The sequence below is a fragment of the Carcharhinus amblyrhynchos genome, chromosome 7, assembly GCF_965287045.1.
Source record: "Carcharhinus amblyrhynchos chromosome 7, sCarAmb.v2.hapA, whole genome shotgun sequence".
In the NCBI taxonomy this organism is placed as follows: Eukaryota; Metazoa; Chordata; class Chondrichthyes; order Carcharhiniformes; family Carcharhinidae; genus Carcharhinus; species Carcharhinus amblyrhynchos.
In genome coordinates, this window is record NC_137330.1 from 67054138 (window position 1) to 67076989 (window position 22852).

The 22852-nt window shown below is 40.5% G+C and overlaps 2 protein-coding genes across 3 annotated transcripts in view; one reads left to right on the forward strand and one right to left on the reverse strand.

The window, feature by feature from the left end:
• Positions 1-7115, forward strand: part of serinc1 (serine incorporator 1) — a 42362-nt gene extending 35247 nt beyond the window's left edge. The window contains exons 9-10 of the mRNA XM_080192528.1: positions 443-673; positions 5679-7115. Coding sequence (XP_080048654.1) covers positions 443-673; positions 5679-5817 — 370 coding nt within the window. The 3' untranslated portion in view covers positions 5818-7115. The remainder of the gene's footprint in view (positions 1-442; positions 674-5678) is intronic.
• Positions 7116-7694: 579 nt separating this feature from the next.
• Positions 7695-22852, reverse strand: part of hsf2 (heat shock transcription factor 2) — a 32081-nt gene continuing 16923 nt past the window's right edge. For both annotated transcript variants that reach the window (XM_080192526.1, XM_080192527.1), the window contains 4 exons: positions 20130-20378; positions 19161-19266; positions 13133-13202; positions 7695-8396 (listed from right to left, as the gene is read on the reverse strand). In XM_080192526.1, coding sequence (XP_080048652.1) covers positions 8101-8396; positions 13133-13202; positions 19161-19266; positions 20130-20378 — 721 coding nt within the window. In that variant the 3' untranslated portion in view covers positions 7695-8100. The remainder of the gene's footprint in view (positions 8397-13132; positions 13203-19160; positions 19267-20129; positions 20379-22852) is intronic.

A 22852-nucleotide genomic window follows, 5' to 3' on the forward strand; every position in this document is an offset into this window, starting at 1 on the left:
TCATGCAGGATCTAGATAAAATAGTGGAGATAAATTATTCCGATAGCAGAAGGGTTGTGAACCAGAGGACATAGGTACAGTCTGATTGACAAAAGAACCAAAGCCTACTTGAGAACAAAACATGTTTGCACAGTGATTGTTAGGACTGGGAATGCACTGCCTGAGTATGGTGGAGACAAATTTAATCATAACATTCAAAGAAAATTGGATATTGTCCAAAGAAAAAACATTTGCAATGCCATGTGAAAAAGATTGAGCAGTGAGACTACCTGATTGGCTCTTGCAGAGAGCCAGCATGGACATGATGGGTCCAGTGTCCTCTTCCAATGTTATGATCATTCCATGATTGCCTTGATCTGCTCTCAAAATGAAATTTCAGCGGAAGAATATTGGTTTTAAATGATCCCTTAATCTGATTTTAAACATTTTGATTTTCTCACAGCATCCGAACATCAAACAATAGCCAGGTTAACAAATTGACTCTAACTAGTGATGAATCTACACTGATAGACGAAGGAGTTGGTCGAAGTGATGGTTCCCTTGATGACAGCAGCAATGCACATCGTGCAGAGGACAATGAGAAAGATGGTGTCACATACAGCTACTCCTTCTTTCACTTCATGCTGTTTTTGGCTTCTCTTTATATCATGATGACATTAACCAACTGGTACAGGTGAGTAAGCATTTTCAGTCAAAAATCCTGACTGCTGATAAACTAATATCAACAATTGGTAGTCATTGGTTTAGTACTCTGCTCATTTTTCTAGCAAAAATTGTGAGCATTGTCTGTACAGTAAAGAGAAATATAAAAATGGAATTCCAGCATTAAAGAATTAGAAATTGTTGGCTAATACTTGAAAACTATGATCCATTTTGGTACATTAGGAGATGCTTAAAAATTAAATGAATAGGCATGATAACTTCAATGAAACATGATAAATTTTGCGATTGTAGCTTTTGTTGCAAAAAATGAATCTCGTTCCTGAAAGGTTTAGTTGTTAAATTAACTGTTCATTGTAAGCCATGAAGATGAATGAATTCCCAGACTTGATCATGGTTTGTGCAAAGTATTTCATCTTGGGGACATATGTAATAGGAGCAGGCGTAGGCTAGTCGGCCTGTCGAGCATTCACATATATCATGGCTGATCATCTATCTCTGATGCTATTTTTCTGCACTGTTCCCATATCCCTTGACGCCATTAGTATTCAGAAAACTTATTGATTTATGTCTTGAACATCCTTTCATGACAGAGAGTCCACAGCTCTTTGAGTCAGACAGTTCCAAAGACTCACCACCTTCTGAGTGAAGAAATTCCTCCTCACCAGTCCCAAGTGGCCTGCCCCTTATTCTGAGACTGTGGGCCTGATTTCACCATCAAGTTGTGCCCATTTTTGGGTGCAAAAACGTGGTAAAGTCGGGCATGAGGTGAGTTGTGCGATCCATGCCCCCTTGCGCACCACTTCCTCCTTTACCAAGGCCTGAAAATGGCCGCGATTGGGACTGCACCCAAAATGGGCACGACAGCCATTTGAATGCATTTGCATGCATTTAAATTGACTTAATGGGCTGCACGCCCAATCTTACTGGCACTTACCCCTTTACCACCATGTTTGCCAATCAAGATTCGGAGCGAAACAGAAATGCTCCACAAAAATCCGATTTGGGTGCTCCAGTTAGTGAGGAGGTAAATGTTGAGCGTCCAATGGCTCTCTGGTTGAGGCCGGTTGGGAAGGTGGGTCCAATGGCTCTCTGTCTGTGATCAGTGAGGGGGAAACAGGGGGGTTTGCTGCCACTCTACCTGAGATCATTGAGTGGGAAAGGGGGTGTCAGCTGCCACTCTGCCTGAGATTGGGAAGGGGGGAGGGGCCTGCGATTGGTCTGGATGGCAGAGGGGGTGGAGGGATAAGGGAGTCAGCAATGATGTAGGGGTGGGGCAATGTCTATGGGCTAGGAGGAGGCATAATCAGGCCCTGGTGCAAGTGGCAGGGGAGCAGCATTCTATCATTTTTCTGCGCATGTGCAGCTGGAGGTGCCAATCGGAGCTGCTGGGTTTTGGGTGGGTTAAGCCCTGCCCACAGGCTTATGCAGCCCGATTGCTGATATTTATTAAGGCAGAGCGCATATGGGGGCGCCTAAAAACGGGTGTAAAAGTCAGACCTGAAACACTCCCAGTTTCAAATCTGCCCAGCACTTAGAATCAAAATGTTGAAACAGGGCCCTGTGTCTCTTGGTTCTGCTCTCAGCAGCCAGGAGAAACCTCCACATCTGCATTGTAAGAACTGTGTAAATTCCATGAGATCATCTCTCATTTTTCAAGACTCTAGGGAACACAGACCCAGTTTCCCCAACCTCATCAGACAATCCAACCATCTCAGGAATTAACCTGGTGAACATCATTTGCACTTCATCGATGGCAAGTTTTTCCTTAGATAAGGTGACCAAAACTGCATATGCTACACCAAGATGCAATCTTGGGATTGTAACAGGGTTGCTGTATTTTGTCTTCATGGTCCTAATTGACCGTAGTTCCAGTTGTTGATGACTATCTGCAATTCTGCTGGAAAGAATGCACATGTGGATTTTGGGTGAAAATTGACTGTGTGATAATCGCTAAAAATCTCCATCCTCGTTTGGGGCTGGGATTCTCCTGTATTGCTCAAGTGAATGGAGGTTTGGCTGGAATACCAATTTCGCTGTTCTCATTTACATCAGGGCAGGAACAGATGAGATCGGAGAATCCTGTCCGGTGATTTCCCTACAGTTGGTTTAACATATTGATTTACTTGAAAGGATAATTTCCTACTGTGCTCCTAATGGGAAACGTTATCCACTGAAGTCATGTATCTGAAATTCCAGCACGTCCTGTAGTCCTCTAAACATTAATACTTGGAAAATCAGGCTGAGAATTTCTACTATGTGCTATCCTAAGGGAAGTTTGAAAAATGCTCTTATGAGTGACCACTGAGTCAAAGTGATGGAGGGAGTTTGCAACTATTGACATATCCATTGAACAGATAGAAACAGAAAAACTACAGCACGATACAGGCCCTTCAGCCCACAAAGTTGGGCCGAACATGTCCCTACCTTAGAGATTACTAGGCTTACCTATCTTACTAAGTTCGATTTTCTTATCTAAAAGTCTCTTAAAAGACCCTATCAAATCCGCTTCCACCACCGTTGCTGGCAGCCCATTCCATGCACCCAGCACCCTCTAAGTGAAAAACATACCTCTGACATCTCTGTACGTACTCCCCAGTATCTTAAACCTGTGTCCTCTTGTGGCAACCATTTCAGCCCTGGGAAAAAGTCTCTGACTATCCACTCAATCAGTACCTTTCAACATCTTATACACCTCAATCAGGTCACCCGTCATCTTTTGTCTCTCCAGGGAGAAAAGACTGAGCTCTCTCACCCTGTCCTCATAAGGCATGCTCCCCAATCCAGGCAACATCCTTTAAATCTCCTCTGCACCCTTTCTATGGCTCCCACATCCTTCTGTAATGAGGTGACCAGAACTGAGCACAGTACTCCAAGTGGGGTCTGACCAGGGTCTTATACAGCTACAACATTATCGCTCGACTCCTAAACTCAATTCCTCAATTGTTGAAGGCCAATACACCATACGCCTTCTTAACCACAGATTCAACCTGCACAGCTGCTTTGAGCATCCTATGAACTCGGGCCCCAAGATCCTTCTGATCTTCCACACTGCCCAGGGTCCTACCATTAATATTATCTTCTGCCATCCTATTTGACCTGCCAAAATGAACCACTTCACACTTATCTGGGTTGAACTCCATCTGCCACTTCTCTGCCCAGTCTTGCATCCTATCAATGTCTTGCTGCAACTTCTGACATCCCTCCACACTATCCACAACACCTCCAACGTTTGTGTCATCAGCAAACTTAACAAACCATCCCTCCACTTCCTCATCCAGGTCATTTATAAAAATAACAAAGAGTAAGGGTCCCAGAACAGATCCCTGGGGCACTCCACTGATGACCGACCTCCATGCAGAATATGACCCATCTATAACCACTCTTTGCCTTCTGTGGGCAAGCCAATTCTGGATTCGCAAAGCAATGTCCCCTTGGATCCCATGCTCCCTCAACTTTCTCAATAAGCCTTGCATGGGGCACCTTATCAAATGCCTTGCTGAAGTTCATATATACTACATCTACTGCTCTTCCTTCATCAACGTGTTCAGTCACATCTTCAAAAAATTTAATCAGGCTCGTAAGGCATGATCTACCTTTGACAAAGCCATGCTGACTAATCTTAATCATATTATTCCTCTCCAAATGTTCATAAATCCTGCCTCTCAGGATCTTCTCCATCAACTTACCAACCGCTGAGGTTAGACTCACTGGTCTATAATTTCCAGGGCTATCTCTACTCCCTTTCTTGAATAAAGGAAGAACATCCGCAATCCTCCACTCCTCCGGAATCTCTCCCTTCTCCAATGATGATACAAAGATCATGGCCAGAGGCTCAGCAATCCCCTCCCTCGCCTCCCACAGTAGTCTGGAGTACATCCCATCCGGTCCCGGCGACTTATCTAACTTGATGCTTTTCAAAAGCTCTAACTCATTCTCTTTCTTAATATCTACATCTCAAGCTTTTCAGTCCACTGCAATCCTGCACTACAACCACCAAGATCCTTTTTCATAGTGAATACTGAAGTATTTATTAAGTACCTCTGCTATTTCTTCTAGTTCCATACAAACTTTCCCACCGTCACACTTGATAGGTGCTAGATAGGGATAAGTAACTGAAATGATTGGGTGGGATACGAGCTTGCATTTCCCATCATTTTTTGTCAAGATGCAATAAAACTCAATATCACGAATTTTGCCAGTGCTATAATCAGCCGATCATAATGGGTGAAAACCCGGTTTGCATTCATTTCAATAAATTTAAATATTATTAAAGACCTCCTCACCAGATCTCCCTTCCCCACTAAATTTTCATATCTTGCTGATGTGACATCACTTTAGTGAGGTTTACAACAGGTTCATGCAAATGGAATTCCTCTAAGGGGGCACAATGATCATTGTAGCCCCCGAGGAAGAGGGATATGGTCAGGTAGTGTCCTGGTAATATCCCTTGCCACTGCCAGGTTGGAGGTTCAACCTGTTACAAGTGTTAGTGCCAAGGGCAAGCACTAAAAGAAGCCTCACCTGTACGGACTCATTTGGGGTGAGGGGAGGGAGCAGGCATGCAAGCAATGGGGATGCAGCTGATGTCCAGGGGGAAGGGCAGAATGCCAAGATGATTGGAGGTAAGAGGGCCAATGCCAGTGACGATGATCAGGGGAGATTATAGCTATCTCTGTGATGGTGGTTGGCGGGGGAGTGGGGGGGGACGCTTGGGAAGGTGGTGTGGGACAGATTAATTTTGTTTTAAAAGGTATCTTGATTTAGTGGAGCTGGTCTTAGCTCTAAAAGGCCCCACCTTGCCAGACAGATGGCATAAACCACACCCACTTTTTTTTTGTCAGCTAGCAGAACAAGATCTGGAGAGAACTGGCCAGCTGGGGTGCTCCATGTCAGTTTACTCACCAGAACTGACACTCATAAGGTTCTGCATATTAAGGAAGTTTACTTTTAAATCTAGCATAGTGTACATTAGCAACTTAATCATAAATATTGAATTTTTTTTCTCTCCTATTCAGCCCTGATTCCTCATATGAAACAATGACTAGTAAATGGCCATCGGTTTGGGTGAAGATTTCTTCTAGCTGGATCTGCATCATGCTCTATGGATGGACCCTGATTGCCCCACTTGTTTTGACAACGCGTGATTTTGATTGAGTAAATTTAAGAAGCATGTGATTTTTGTTGCAATGCTTAGGTTTGTCTTGTGGTTAAAATTCAAATTAAATGCAGTATTTGAAGATGACTATATAAATATGGGTATGCTACCATGTGGTAGAATTTTTTCCCTCCATTTTATTGCTTAACTGGAATAACAACTGTTTAATGTTGAAAAGGATTTTTGCTTAACTCCACCCAAAGCGCTAATTATCCTTGTAATCTGGTATTGATGACTGAAATAAGAACATGGATCAAATCTTTCACATCTGTACAGATGTTAGAAAACGTAACTGACTCTCCAAATAAAGTGAATTGTTGTGCATACATTTAGCGATTTGTTTGCTTTAGGATACAGCCAGTCTTAAGAAACATGTAACTGGTCTTTATAGAAGTTTGCTGCTTGGCTTAGTGATGTCTAAAATGTCATCAGCATTGTATACAATAGAGCACTCTGCAAAGTAAGTTTAAGAGTGCTACACTGTTACAAATGCAACACTTTTAAGTATTGTAGAACTTGTTTTATTGGCTTTTTGGCTGCTTACTAAACCTGTAAGTTTAGACAGCTCATACTGATAACATTTAATTGACTCACCTTGCTTTTATCTGTTTTGCAGAAAATACCTTTTTGTTGTGTGAATTTGATTGTGGAGTTTAACGTAAACAGTATTAATAAATTTATAAACTGTATTGAGTGAATTTAGAGTTCCCAATGTTGACATTGATCATCTGACCCTAGCCTTATTAGCTTCAGTAATAGAAATTTGCAATCTATTATTGGTTGGTGTATTATGAGATCTTCAGACATGGGAATTCAATGTAGCTTATTGTTTTGTGCTTCCATGTACTACTGGCTTTGCTGCATGCATTTTGGTAATTGAGACATCATTCACAATCACATGCAATAACTATCTGTTCATAAGCTATGACAATTATAGTTTTAAAGCATAATCTCCAAGTTACTGATGCTTCTGAGGACTTCTGGCAATGATTGTATTGAATATTGTATCGCTAGCATTCATTCCACTTTGATTTATAAAATTCACCATTACTGTTCCAGTTGGCCTATTTTAGTTATCACTTAATGAAGAGAATGACTCTTAAAATATCTTCTCAGTCAGGTTTCTAATTTCACTTTGGTACCTGCTTGGAACTTATACACCACCAGTATTAGCCACTTTAAAATATGGAGATGGAGATTTATTGTGTATTGTTAAGACTGAGACTTTTGTTTTTTATTTATTAACGTAAACCATGTATTGTAACTGTTTCAAAATAAACCTTGACAAAGCAATTGAGTTTTTTATTCTCCAAAATCCTTTGTTCTCAAATCTGAATTCGTTTTGACTCTGTCGCAGTCCTATAAAGCACAAAATTAGCTTTTGCTTAAGCATGCAATCATTTTAAAATTAACATTCTATTGTGGTGTTGCTCACTTACAACAGGTCCAATTGTCAACTCTGGTGCTAAAGCCTTTATTCCCAGTTTATATAATATTTTGAATGCCCCTGATCTGTTTTTTGGTTTACATTATTTATGATTAAAGTCTTATATCGCACAGGACAAATGCATAGTTCTTACTGACAGAAGAGCACTACTCATAATCGCTCAAGTAACTGACTACCAAAACACACTAAGTAAGAATTTTACTGTGGACTACATTAGAATGTTATTTTCTTTACAGTTTTGAGCAATCTTATACCTACTTTTATTTCCTTAAGTACATCTCTCAAAATAAAAGAGATTAACAGTCTTAAAGAAATGTAAGAATGTCCTGTATGTAAGATGTAATATTTCTGCACTTCAAAAATGATTGCTGAGGCGAAGGAGAATCTGGTTACAGCAGCTATAATACAGGTCACTGAACAATGCCCAAGGATAGTAAAGTTTTCTTTAATGGTCATGGAATGTAGGTGGTGCTTTCAGTTGTCCCAATCTGCTTTTGGGGCAAATGTGACATTTTGCACAATACAAAAGTGCAAGATATTGATTTCAATTTCACACATTACTTCCATCTGTAATAAAATAAAACAATGCCATGGAATGTCCCAGCAATAGTACAAAAAAAATCACGACATACATAAAGCTGCATTTCTGATGGATCTTTTAGAATACAGGAAACAAAGTACTTTGTATATATTAGCAAAAATTGAATACAACATATTTACATGAAACATAATACAGGACAAACTACACAAACCATTCTTACAGTATAAATTAAATGTTTCAAGTTTTAAGTTAGTCATTAGCAGGACATATGGATATGAACCTTTAACATATTAGCTAACTGTCCAGTAAAGAATTTTCATCATCTAGAGAATCTGAGGGAGCCAATTCACACAAATAAAACAGTGTTTCTTCACTTGCTTCTTCTTCTGTGAGAGGTTCCAATTTAAAAAGTTGACTTGTCTTTTTTTTCTCATTTACCCCTTCTACTATCTCATTTCTCTGTAGGTGATTGTCTTCGTATGTACAGTTAAGGCCTGAAGAAGTAGTGTGTTCCTTTTCTAATATAGATGATGCATTTCCATCCAAGAAAGTTAGTACAGGGTACATATTAAATTGCATCAGCTGCTTTCCTGAAAATAAACCAAAAGCAAATGGAGCTTTTTAAAGAGAGGTCAGAAAACTAAGCAGGCAGCAATCTTTCAACATAACTCATATAACAGCATTAATAAACAAATTAGCATAAACAATATTTTGTATGTACAGACAATTACTTAAACACAATCCTTCCAGGGTGTTTATAATGTTAAGGGCATTGTAATTAAGATTGTCATAAGAATCCACCTGGTTCACCACTGTACTTTAGAGAGGGAAATCTATCCGTATGAAGTCTGGCCTGTGAGAGATCCCAGATCATCAACAACTCTTAGCTGGCCTCAGAAGACCCCCAAATGTTGGAAGGGAATTAGAAGAGCAAATGTATAAGCAAATTTCTGAGTGCAAAAACAATAGGGCAGTAATAACATAAAAGCATCATACTGTGGATGCTGGAATCAAACAAAAACAGAAAATGCTGCACAATCTCAGCAGGTCTGACAACATCTGTGGAGAGAGAATGAAGTGAACATTGAATCTGGATGACCCTTCATCAGAGCCAGCAGTTAGGGTAGTAATAGTTGGGGATTTCAACCATCCTAACATCAATTAGGATATGAACAGTGAGGGGCAAAAAATTCCTGAATGCATTCAAGAGAACTATTTTAGCCAGCACATAGTAAACCCAGCAACATAAGGCACAGTTCTAGATTTAGTCCTAGGAAATGAAGCTGGACAAGTGGATGAAGTAGCAGTGGAGAACATATTGAAGATACTGACCACAACAGTTAGATTTAGTGTAATTATGGCAAAAGGACAAAGACAGGAGTATAATTCTAAATTAGGGGAAGACAAATTTTGCCAAGCTGAGGTGTCATCTGGCAAAAGTTGTCTAGATACAGCTACTAGAATGGAAAACAATTATGGGCACAGTGAGGACATATCCCCACAAAGAAAAAGGATGTTACTGCCAAATCTAGAGCCCCTTGATTATTCAGAAACATACTCGGCAACATAAAGCAGAAAAAGAAAGCCAATGACAGTCACAAAAAGCTTAATACTGTAGAAAGTCTACAGGAGTATAGAAAGTACAGGGGTAAAGTAAAAAAGGAAATTAGAAAAGCAAGGCGAGGATATGAAAGAATATTGGCAGTATAAAGAGCATGAGAATAACTAAGGAAAGGATAGGGTCTCAGAGACGTACACAGAGTTTTCAATGAGTATTTTGTTTCTTTTCTCGCCAAGGAGGATAGTGCGGACATTCTAATTAGACCAGGGTGAAATATTACATATAACAAGCAATATGAGAGGGGAACTACGAGAGAGACTGACATTCTTGAAGGTGAATAAATCACCAGGTTGGATGGGCTGTAACCCAGGCTGCTGAAGAAAACCAAGGAGAAAGTAGCAGATACTCAGAATTATTTTCCAATTCTCACTAGATAAAGGCAAGGTACTAAAGGGTCTTTGTTGTTTTCTGATTGCAGGTCTGCGACATTGTTATTCAAAAAGGGTGCTTGGGATAGGCCAGAAAATTATAAGCTAGTCAGTCTGACTACGGTGGTGGGCAAATTACTGGAATCAGTTTTGAGACATAAGCTATCTCTTAGAAAGGCACAGATTGATCAGGGATAGTTTGCATTGTTTTATTTGGGGAAGATTGTCTCCAACTTAATTGATTTCTTTTGAGGAAGTGACAAGGTGGATTGATGACGGTTGTGCAGTGGATGTTGTCTACATGGATTTTAGTAAGGCACCTGACAAGATCCCACATGGCAGCCTCGACAGAAACATGAAATTTCATGTGACGCAGAGGAAAATCCAAAATTGGTGCAGCAACAGGAAACAATGGGTAATTGTCAATGGATGGTTTTGCAAATGGAAAGCTGTTTCCAGTGGCGTTCCATAAAGCTCAGTGTTGGGGCCCTTGCTGTTTGCTGTATATGTAAATAACTTGAATGTGGAAGACATGATTGGGAAATTTGCAGATGACACCAAAATTGGCCATGTAGTTTATACTAAATGGGACAGCTGTTGTCTCCAGAATGATATCAGTGTCTTGTTAGAATGGGTGGAAAAGTAACAAACGGAATTCATCCAGAGAAGCACAAGGTAATGCATTTGGAGAGGGCAAGCAAAGCTAGGGAACACACAGGATAGTAGAATATTAAGAGGGGTTGAGGAAGTGAGAAACCTTGAGTGCATGTCCACAGCTTCCTGAAGCTGGCAGGACAAATGGATAAAGTAGTCAAGAAAACATAAGGAATTCTTTCCTTCATTGAGCAAGATATTGAATACAAACACAGGGATGTAATGCTGCAACTGTATAAAATGTTGGATAGGCCACCACTTGAGGACAGTCCTGGTCACCACATTACAGGAAGGACATAATTGGTCTGGAGAGGTCAGAGGACATAAGGGCGGAGAATACAGGATAGAAGGAGAACAAAACTTGCTGCAACTTAAGGCAGGGGCTGGTGAGTTTTGGATGGTCTGCAGTTTACAACGGTTAGTGATCATCAAAATATTTGACTCCAGAGGAAATGATGGTACAAATGAAGTTTTTATTAGCTGATTGAGCTCAAGTGGCTCAGCAGCTTTCCTTCTCCTATCTAAGCTGACTGAAATCCCACTCCAGCCATAGGCCATGGAAGAGCATTCACGCAGTTCAAAAAAAGTTGTTATGCAATCTGCTAAGTCCTTCCACACATCATGCCATTCTCCAAGGGAAAAAAAGTGTATGAAAATACACAAAATAGATGAGCTAAGCCAGCTGCTGCTTCATTAATGACTTTTCCTCTGTCAAAGTCAGAAGGTGTCATGCTAACTTGATGACTTCACTGTTCAGTTCTCAAAAGCAATTAGGGTTGGGCGATAAATGTCGGCTTAGTCAGCAATACCCACACCCCATAAATTGATTGCAAAAAGTTCACAACTCCTCAGATAATAAATCAGTTTGTGCCTACAAGCAGCAAGACTTAGAAAGAACATTCAGGTTTGGACTGATCCGTGACAAGCAATGTTTGCACCACATTACACATTGACCACTAGTTAGAATCCCTTGTAGGCAATTTCCCCATGACATTCAAAGGAATTGCTATCAGTGAATTTCCCATTAACATGGGGATTCACATCTGCCAGAAACATGTCTTGATCAGCCAGATAAAGCATGTTCTTAAGCAGACCTTCTGGATCAAGGATGACTTGTTTCCACACTGGTTCAATGGGTTCTGAGATCTTCAGACTCTGCCACACACAGGATAGGCTGTCCCAGAGGGTCGGGCAGATGAATTACTGGGAGGTTTGTGTGCTCTCTCCAACACCTCAACTTTGCCTTTGCTTGTTCCCAATGAAGTTTGACGCCTTCCCAAATGAGCCTTTTTTATTTTAGTAAGTTACAAATCAGGGAATCCCATGAGTCGGCGAAGATATTAGACCTCTTGATGTTCGATGGTGTCCTTAAAACATTTCTATTGTTCTCCTGGGAGTCTCTTGCCATTATGGAGTTCCAAGTAAAGCAGTTGTTTCAGAAGTTGTGTTAGGTCTACAAATTACATGTTAAGCCCAGCGCTGCTGGGTACCTCAATGTTTGGCATGTTGGTTTGGGAGACAACACTATTATTGGACAGCCTCTCTTGCTGTCAGATTTGGAGAACCTTACAAAGGCACTACTGCTGGTACTTATCCAGTATTTTGAGGTGTCTGCTGTAGGTTGGCTATTGTTGCAGGGACAAGGTCGGTAGCAGAGTATTGTGCAGCAGATTACTCATCCCGACTCCAACATCCACAAAGTACAGTTAGGAACTGTGATGAGGTATTCTTCATTTGCCTCCATCTGTGCCTTGCCAAAAACAATTGAACTTCGACACTAATCAGACCAAAGCAGCTGAGAGAGTGTGTCACCTACGAGATATACCATGGTATATCTCAGATTTTCTTTGACAGCAGCCAAACCAAACCCATGACCTCTAATGCTAAAAAGGACAAGGGCAGCATGCACATGGTTACACCCTCACCTTCAAATTCCACTCCAAGTCACACAACACAATTTGGAAAAATATCATTCTTCCTTCAAAAGCCTGTACTTTGCTCCCTGACACCACTGGTGCTGCACCTGAACTACAGTCTGTAGCTGTTCAAGATGGCTCCCCAGCACCTTCTCGAGAACAATTGCAGATGGGTTGGCCAGGGATGCACTATTTCATGAATGAAATAAAAAAATTCAAGGAATCTCAAGACTTGCTCAAGATGATGCATTCTGCCAGGGAGGAAGGACACACCTTAAGATGTTTGTAGATGATATAATGCTTTAGGTCTAATAAAGTCCATTCAAGATAATTTGGATCAGGACCAAGAGTTAGAAGTACAGAATTAAAAGTGCACGTCACCAGGAAGACACAGGACTGTATCTCACAGAAAGATTGTCCTGATACAGGTGAGTGAAAAAGTTGCCATTGCAGCTGGTGCCCCTCAGATTTTAAGGCAAGGGAGGTCCAAAAAGACATACTTTCTATTCCAGCTTTATCAGAGATTTTAAGAATCTGGAGGTGGAACCATGGTCAGAGTATGAACGGGTTTCACCAATGCTCCACTAAGTTCTGCATATTCAGAACTAATGTACAGGCATGTTGTTCTTATCCAGCACCTAGATGAATTTGTGCAATGGGGGGAGGGGGGGCAGGAAGAGGAATAGGAAAATTCACCTATAATCTCATAACTGCTCCAACAGCACTCTTATGGCAACTAATATACCACAAATCCTACAACCACTAACCAGTATCAGAGGACTTGTTTTCATCCATTTTAGATTCTGTTCCATTGCAGTTTTCTTTAGTTCCCGATACCTGGCATTAGAAAAAGAAATTCACACCTGAATATATTAAATTTAAGTGATTGTATGCTTTTGTGAATTATATATATTTTTCTGACAATTTTAAAGTGCAGTTTATTACACTCACCAACCTTCCAGTTACATTCCACTCTGTTCAAGAAAGACTTAAGATTTACATTTAAGCTTTAAGTGACTCTAATATGACCAGAATTAACATTGAGATCCATGGATCTCAGTTTGTTCAACAGGTTCACCCTTTGAGCATTATTGTTACTAAAAGAAACTGCCAAACTATGCTTTCCTGGCTTTTAATAATATAACGTAAAGGGCATGCAGATGCTATTCTTTGAACATCAAAAATCAAATAATCTAGTATGGTTAAGATAAACAATGTTTACACGTGGTTTTGTAAAATATATAGGAAATCATAGCTATTCTGTAAATATGCAGACATCAGATATACAATTCAGAGGTAAGATCTGAGAATAAATTGCATTTAAGAATATTTCATTTTCAGAATTCAAACATTACATATATAAAATTACAGCGTAGCCTTATACCTTATGCGAGGGGCGATATTTTCCCACATGCTGGTGGCCGAGGCAAGACCTTGCTGTACTCCTGTTATTTATTTTAGCAAACCTAATACAAATTTGTTACAATTAGCCCCAGATGAGGTTCCCTTTTTAACCCACCCTCTGCTGATAGCAACAAGGTTTAATCCCTTTCCCTTGGCTACCTTTTCCAAACCTAATGTTTAAAAAGGCATCAATTTAAACAGTCTTCATTACAAAAGGGGAGAAAAAATAAATTAAAACAATGAAACCCTCTATACACGTTAATTCTCTTAGCAATAGTCAACACCCAGGTGATCCTAACTGCTTTTATCCGATTCAAAACTGGGAACCAAGTGGTTGATTACATTCATTTACAGAACAACTCTGTATTAAAATCTCAGTGTTCTTCATCTTGTCATCTCAGGTTGGTAGCCCATCAATCTCTTGCTGTGACACTGGATTAAGTGTCACTGATGAGATTTTGATATTTTACTTGACTATTGGAATGAGTCATTTCAATCACGTGTAGCTTTTTTCCCTCCCCTGGTACCCCATGAATTGGCTGGTTCAGACCCAGGCACTTTTACAGGTCTAACTGCTAGGAGGTTGTTGGCTTGTGCTCCGACTTCTAAAAGTTCTGGTTCCAGCTTGTCAATGTGCATGCGAGCCTTTCATAAATATATCCTTCGTTGGGGTCCAGAGCTTATTCCATTACCCTCTGCTTTACCACGGCACGCCCCTGAATGGGTTTCCCTGCTATTCTCTCCATGATATACAGTCTGTCTTCTTTAGGGTAGATACATCTTTTCCTCTTCTGTTCGAGGGTCTTCCCCTAATCTGCCCAATATCTTCGGATACTACTACTCTCAGGTAGACGTTCAATTCCTGATGTATCTCCAAGTGGCTTAGCCACTGGGTGAGGCATTCCCCTCAACTCTTTCAAGGCCAATTTGAAAACTATTCTGCTCCACATTTAAATTTTCTATAAAGCGGTCAATAAAATCAATCACTGGCTTCCTGGCCAGGATGTGGAGATGCTGGCGTTAGACTGGGGTAAACATGGTAAGAAGTCTCACAACACAGGCTAAAATCCAACAGATTATGTGATAGCAAAAGCCATTAGCTTTCACAGCGCTTGCTGCTCCTTTGTCAGATGAGTGGAACTCCCACTTGCCTGACAAAGGAGCAGCAAGAGCTCCGAAAGCTAATGGCTTTTGCTACCAAATAAACCTGTTGGACTTTAACCTGGTGTTGTGAGACTTCTTCCAAGCCAAACTCTTTGGCTTAGGAGGGGGTGCTGTACTAACATATTCCATGTCCTCCAGAACATCACTGCCCTTTGGTGGAAGTTCAGCTTCAGCTACACTCCCCGTTAGGTTTTAATTAGGGAAGATACTTCCCTCACTGGCCCTGGAGGTATTTGGAAATCCCAGGTCTGCCTCTGAATTCAGAGAGTAAGGTTTGGGTAGCCAGACATCCTGCGAAAGGAGGGGTACAGGATTCTTTTGACTTAAATCAGGGCCAGGTAATTTCCTTCTTAATAGAGTATCTATTTGGGGACTTCTCTGGAATCCCTCTTCTCTAAGTGAAAAGATTTCAACAACCATACCTCCTGCTCACCCAATAAGGGTCCAGGCTTCCTTTTTAAGATGCATCTGACCTACTGTGCTTCTATTCTGCATGTTTATATCTTTGGGAGTAATTTCACTCACAGGGGTGAATTAAGAAGGTGTTATTATTAGGTGTTAGCGATGGAAAGGTGGTAGGACTGGAGGGTATTAATGACATTACTGTTACTAGAGAGGCGGTGCTCGACAGACTGGAGGGGCTGATTGTGGACAAGTCCCCAGGACCGGATGGAATGCATCCGAGGGTTCTGAAAGAAATGGCAGAGGTGATAGTGGATGCCTTGGTGGTTATTTTCCAGACGTCGCTGGATTCCGGGGAAGTGCCGGATGATTGGAAAACGGCTAATGTTACACCGTTGTTTAAGGAGGGTGCCAGGCAAAAGGCGGGGAATTATAGGCCGGTTATTTTAACGTCTGTGGTAGGTAAGATGTTAGAATCTGTCATTAAGGAGGAAATTGCGAGTCATCTTGAAGGGAATTGCTTGATAGAGCAGACGCAACACGGTTTCATTAAAGGGAAGCCGTGTCTGACAAATTTACTGGAGTTCTATGAGGATGTGTCTAGGGCAGTGGATAGAGGAGAGCCGGTGGATGTGGTCTTTCTAGATTTTCAGAAGGCGTTTGACAAAGTGCCTCACAAGAGGTTATTGCAGAAGGTCGAGTGTCATGGAGTTGGGGGTAGGGTGTTAGCGTGGATAGAGGATTGGTTGTCAAATAGGAGGCAGAGAGTGGGGGTCAACGGGCGCTATTCGGATTGGCGGATGGTGACTAGTGGAGTGCCCCAGGGCTCGGTGCTGGGGCCTCAGCTTTTTACCATTTATATAGATGATCTGGAGGAGGGAACCGAGTGCAGGGTGTCGAAATTTGCTGATGACACCAAGATTGGGGGAACGGCAAATTGTGCGGAGGGTGTGGAGAGTCTGCAGAAGGATCTAGATAGGCTGGGCGAATGGGCCAGGAAATGGCAAATGGAATTTAATGTTGGCAAGTGTGAGGTGGTCCACTTTGGTAGGAAGAATGGTAGGAAGGACTATTACTTACGGGGCGAAAAACTGCAGCAGGCGACGGTGCAGAGGGACCTCGGGGTCCTTGTGCATGAGTCGCAAAAACCCAACTTGCAGGTGCAGCAGGTGGTCAGGAAGGCGAATGGGATGCTGGCCTTCATAGCGAGGGGGATTGAATATAAAAGTAGGGAGGTCTTGCTGCGGCTATATAGGGCATTGGTGAGGCCGCAGCTGGAGTACTGTGTGCAGTTTTGGGCGCCGCACCTGCGCAAAGATATTTTGGCCTTGGAGGGAGTGCAGAGGAGGTTTATTAGGCTGATACCGGAGTTGAGGCGGTTGAGCTATGAGGAGAGGCTGAATAAACTGGGCTTGTACTCATTAGAGTTTAGAAGAATGAGGGGAGATCTCATTGAGACGTATAAGATGATGAATGGGATGGATAGGATAGAGGTGGAAAGACTCTTCCCGCTCAAAAAAGACAGTAGGACTAGGGGGCACAGCCTCAAGATAAAAGGGGGGCGGTTTAGAACGGAGTTGAGGAGGAACTTCTTCACTCAAAGGGTGGTGAATCTCTGGAATTCTCTGCCCGTTGAAGTGGTGGAGGCTGCCTCGCTAAATATTTTTAAGACGCGGGTTGATGGGTTTTTGATAGGAGAGGGGATTAAGGGTTATGGTGAGAGGGCAGGAAAGTGGAACTGAGCAGCGACAGATCAGCCATGATCTTATTGAATGGCGGGGCAGGCTCGAAGGGCTGGATGGCCTACTCCTGCTCCTATTTCTTATGTTCTTATTATGTTCTTATGTGCCACCAATTCTTGGACACCAGGATTAGATTCTCACTATGAAGAGATTGAAATCCCAGGCTTGGCATTAGAAAATCAAGTCAAGCAGTTTTTTATTGAATGAGTTAAAACAACAAATCGATTTCAAAAGCATGGATAGAATCTCAGACTCTTCAATAAGCAGGATAAATAGCTCAGCTCCTTTCACCAAATTGCATTCCGATTAAAACAAGATAAACCTAGGAACAGTTAAATTCTGGTAGAATGTAGTTCAGTAAGAGAAATGCAGCATTTCAGAACTCAATTATAATTGCACTATTGACTGTTTTCATACACATTTAGACCTGTCAAAACTTTTGCAGTTTTCTGCAATTGTGCTCGATTAAGAGGAGAGCTACATAGCCAGTGGTATCCTCTTGCAGAGAAGTTTGTAATTAGAGCCCGGGCCCTTCCTTATGTAGCGTCCAACATTTATCCCTGAACACCTAAATAAGATGGCAGATTAACTGATGGTCATTATTACCTTGATGTTTACGGGGCTTTGCCGTGTGAAAGTTGGGGCGCTGTATTTTGTACGTTCAGATGGTTTGAATGCAGACTTAAAAGCTGAACACAATTGAAACCTTTAATGGAAAAGGCTTCTAAATTGTGTACACTTTGAATAAAAATGTTGTATTTCACACGCAAATGGTGATAATACTTCCACTGAAAACTTCAACTCATGAAAATTACATTAAAAGATGCCCTGACGTGCTTTTATGAGGTTTTAGAGATAAAAGATTTTTGTTTGACAGTAGCTCAGTTGGAAAATATCAGAGGAGTGCCTCAAGATTTTTATAGTATAAAGGTGTGCCATGATAGATAATAGGTTGGGGATCAATACCTTAGATAAAACACCCTGCAGCTATTCCTGTCAGTGGCTAACTGTAGATTCTCAGCCATCTTCAGAGTTTGCATCCATTTTATAATATAAAATGCAGGTCTTTTTAAATTCCAATATTTCCATGTATAATTCATGGTTTACTCTCCATCATCATGACATACTTCAAAAATTATATCCTGGTTCCATAAGAAACAAATTTATATTAAATGGTTTCATTAGCAGCATAGATACCAACCCCACTACGAGCAGAAAATTGTCCAATTTATTAAAAGGAATGCAGTCAACTGGATTTTATAACTGTCAAGGTTTTCAATAAAAAATATTCAAGGTTGTATGTGTTTGCCTGTAAGGGCCCACTCCATCCCTCGGTTGCTTACCACAAATAAATAATTTTGCATTTAAAGAAAAAATGCACCATTGGCAAAGTTTACATGAATATTTTAAGGTAGCATGGTGGCAATGGCTAGCACTGCTGCCTCAGTGCCAGGGACCTCGGTTTGATTCTACCCCTGGATGACTGTATGGAGTTTGCAAATTCCCCGTGTCTACGTGAGTTTCCTTCAAGTGCTCCAGTTTCCTTCCACAGTGCAAACATGTGCAGGTTAGGTGGATTAGCCACGGTAAATGTGCGTGATTACAGGGATAGGGCAGAGGGGAAGGCTTTATGGGATGCTCTTGTGGAGACTCAGTGCAGACTTTGTTGGCTGAATGACTTCTTTCTGCACTGTAGGAATTCTGGTTCTCTTTACTTTGCACTTCTCAACAAGACAACATTGGATATATGGCAAAGAAAAAGACTCAACTAGTTTAAACTATACTCAAACACCTCCCATGAATACAGGACATGGCAAAATTCTGTTCTTTCTCGACCGTATATTTGGGTTCTAAATAAAGCACATCAGCTTCTTTTCACACATTAGGTAAAGTGACAGCACTTTTGAATAAAAGGCAAAAAGAGGTGAATACCATAATTTAAAATATACAAAGCCATTACTTAGGGTGTAGTTTTAGCACACATGCCTTGCAACAGCTCTTACTACAAAAAATACAGCTTAGAATTAGACTTGGAAATAAGTCAAGGATTAAACTAAGACCTAACCAAATGATGAGTACTTACATCTGATAGAACATCTGAATCCATGTTGAACTGCTTTCCTGATAATGTTGCCTGAAAGTCTTCTAAACTACAGTCAATACTGTCCAAATAATCCATAAGCTCTATCCTGTAAGAACAGAAATTCTTTAAATACTTTACTTAAAAGGAACTGTGATCAGAAAGATTTACCATTAATTAATTAGCAAGTTTAAATACTCAAATAAATCTTGTACTGAAAGAATCGCAAGTTAGTTTTCAAACAAGAACTAATTCACTGGCTATTCAATAAATTGCAGCCAGAATGACTATTACCATTAAGCAAATAGTAAGGTGCAGGGATATATAAATGCATGAATCAGCTACAGAAAAACTATACTCAAACAATTTGGAGTCAGAATCAGGCAATTCACAGAATGTTGGTCTTTTGAATAAACTTAAATTCAAATAGACTTTAGCACTTACATTAAGGTACAATGCAAAATAAGATGGGCGTTGATCTTAAAATGAACACACTTTTAGATGACATCCAGAATATGGCAACGTAAGCTGAAACCAAAAGATAAAGTCGTCTTGTCCCAGATGACTGTTGGCTGTGACTAGTGATTTAACCTGAGGGTCACCACACCTCAGGCGAGGGGCAAGGTTGAGAAGGCGGGGCCTTCATGAATAGCCTCAGCCGATATGGAAATTGACCTGCTCTGTTGGCTTCACTTCGCATCACCAGTCAGCCAACTGAGCTAAATTGACACCCACACTGATACTACGCTGCACAGAAAAAACAAACTAGAATTTACATTCCAATTTGAGGCACTTCAATGTACTTTACGAGTGCAATCACTAAAGAAAGAACACAGCAAGATCTCCCATACAGTAAATTAATGGATGACTAAATTATTTATTTTCAAAGATGTTGACTAAAAGGCAAAAATTGTCCAGGACATCAGAAGAACTCATTACAAATACATCATAACATTCCTCACATTTACTCACTTGCCAAGAAGGTTAATGTTCTGCAAAATAACTGCATTTTCATTCAAAATGGAGTCCATCATGGAAATAGGATCTTCAGAACTGATTGATGATTCAGTGCTCGTTGTTTCAATATTATCATTCATCATAGTGTTCATAACATGGTCAGTACTGCATACATCCATTACCTCAGACGATGCAAGCTGTTCCTGATTTTTAGCATTCTCTTCATACAATGAATTTTCCTCTTCTACCGTTCTGGATATGTCACTAAAAATACACAAAATGCTGAATTTAGGGAATGTTTCTTAATATGGTTTGAAAAAGGATATACTAAATGGTGAACATAATAAACTAATATCAAGAAGTCATCTCTCCATCAAGAGAGCCAAAGAACAATATCCATAATCTATCAACAACGTAATCTTCAAAGGGTAACTAATCTGATAATAAGTTAGCCAATTTAAATGTCATTTCGTGGACCTCAATAATTTTTCTGGGGTTTGTTGAGCCTTTCTGCAAATCATTGAAAAATTTTCTTCCCACACACCATTTCTAGCACCATTAAGTTTCCCTTATTTGAATTTTTGGCAGTAGAGGATCACTGAAGTGTGAGGAATATCCCATGCCAATGAAAGAACAGTATCTACAGACAGAGATGAACACATCTCACTTTGGGAGACAATTAATGCAGACTGAGGCACCTAATTAAAAAAAGACTGAAACAGCAGACTAATGGTAACAGTAACATAGGGAAATGTTTGGCTGCATTTTCAGAAGCACCCTGCTTCTGAAATGATTGAATGACAGAGCAAAAACTTTGGTCAAAAAGCCTAATTCTGCTCCAGTATCTTATAGGCTTATGGGCAAAAAAAAGGCTGGTGGATGCAGAAACAGGAAACCCCAGCTCGGGTACTTTGCTGTAATTATGTGCTCTTTTACGAAATCTCAAGCACCTTGTGGCCATTTATGCAGGCATACACAGCAGCTTATTTGTGCAGCACAAAATGTAGATGAGATGAATTGCCAGGTAAATGTCTTTTGGTGATGCTATCATGGGGAGAAATGCTGACTGAAACACATACAAAAAGTGTTTTAAATCTTTTGTATCCTCCTATGGATATGAATGAATATGGCCCCAAATTAGTAATGCATTTGAAAGAGGGCACGTTCTAACAACCTTCTTTCAGTACCGCGTAGAATATCAGCCTAGATTGTGTTCAATCATGGAGCAGGTCTTGAATTCACAATCTTCTTGCATAGCCACTGAGGGTATGAACCCTTAAAACGTAGAAACAAAAGTGCTAACAACCAAATCATACTGATGCTTTGTTTGTACATCATGTTGGTAACCAATCATGCAATGCAATAAAAAGCAAAATTACTGATAAAAAATTGGATCATAGAAGATTCAAATTTAGGACGTGTTCTGAATAGATTATAAGAAGTCCATTGTATAGAACCACAAAATTTAAAAAGATTTGAAACTTTTAGGAATGAAACAGTATAAAGATAGTTTCAGAAACAAGCACACCGCAATGTTAGACAATGGTATTAATTGGAGAATAGGGTATCTACAAATGTGGGGGTATGATCAACAAGTTCACAAATCACATGAAAATTGGTGGTGATAAATAGCGAGGAGGAAATTCTTAGATTTTTTAAATTCATTTGTGGTATGTGGGTGTCACTGGCCAATTAGCACTTATTTCACATCCCTAATTGCCCTTGAATTGAGTGGCTTGCTAGGCCATTTCAGAGGGTAGTTGAGAGTCAAACACATTGCTATCGCTCTGGAGTCACATGTAGGTTAAAGTCCAACAGGTTTATTTGGTAGCATAAGCTTCTGGAGAGTCACTCCTTCTTCAGGTGAGAGAAGAAAGAACTACCTGAAGAAGAAACGACACTCCGAAAACTTGTGCTACCAAATAAACCTGTTGGACTTTAACCTAGTATTGCGAGATTTCTTACTGTGTTTACTCCAGTCCAAAACCGGCATCTCCACATCATCACACATAGGCCAGATCAGGTAAGGACAGTAGATTTCCTTCCCATCCATAGATTCTTTAATTCTGGATATTTTTCTTTTTTTTGGAATTCAAATTCCACAATCTGTCATGGAGGGATTCAAACCACGGTCCCCACTCATTAGCTGAGTCTTTGGGATATTAATGACTAAACTATTAACTCATTCTCCAATTAATACCACTGTCTAACATTGAGGTGCTTTTGTTTCTGATAAACTTTCTTTATACTGTTTCATTCCTAAAAGTTTTAATTTTTTTTAAATTTTGCAGTTCCATACAATGGACTTCACTCAATAGATTCAGAACAAGTCCTAAATTTGATCCCCCCCACCACATAGGACGATGTAGACAGCTGATCAGATGGGCAGAACAGTGGCAAACAGAATTTAACACTGAAAACTGTAAGGTGATGTATTTTGAAGCACTAACAAGGCAAGGGAATACACAATGAATGGTAGGATAATAGGAAGTATCAGAAGGACCTTGGAGTGCATGTCTAAAAAGCCCTGAAGGCAGCAGTACAGGTAGAAATGGTGTATTCCATGCTTCAGCAATTAAAGGCAAGAACAGAGAGATTATGATAGAGCTGCATAAGAACATAAGAAACAGGAGCCATCTAGCCCTTAGAGCGTGCCCCGCCATTCAATAAGATCATGGCTGATCTGTCGTGGCTCAGTTCCACTTTCCCGCCTTCTCCCCATAACCCTTAATCCCCTT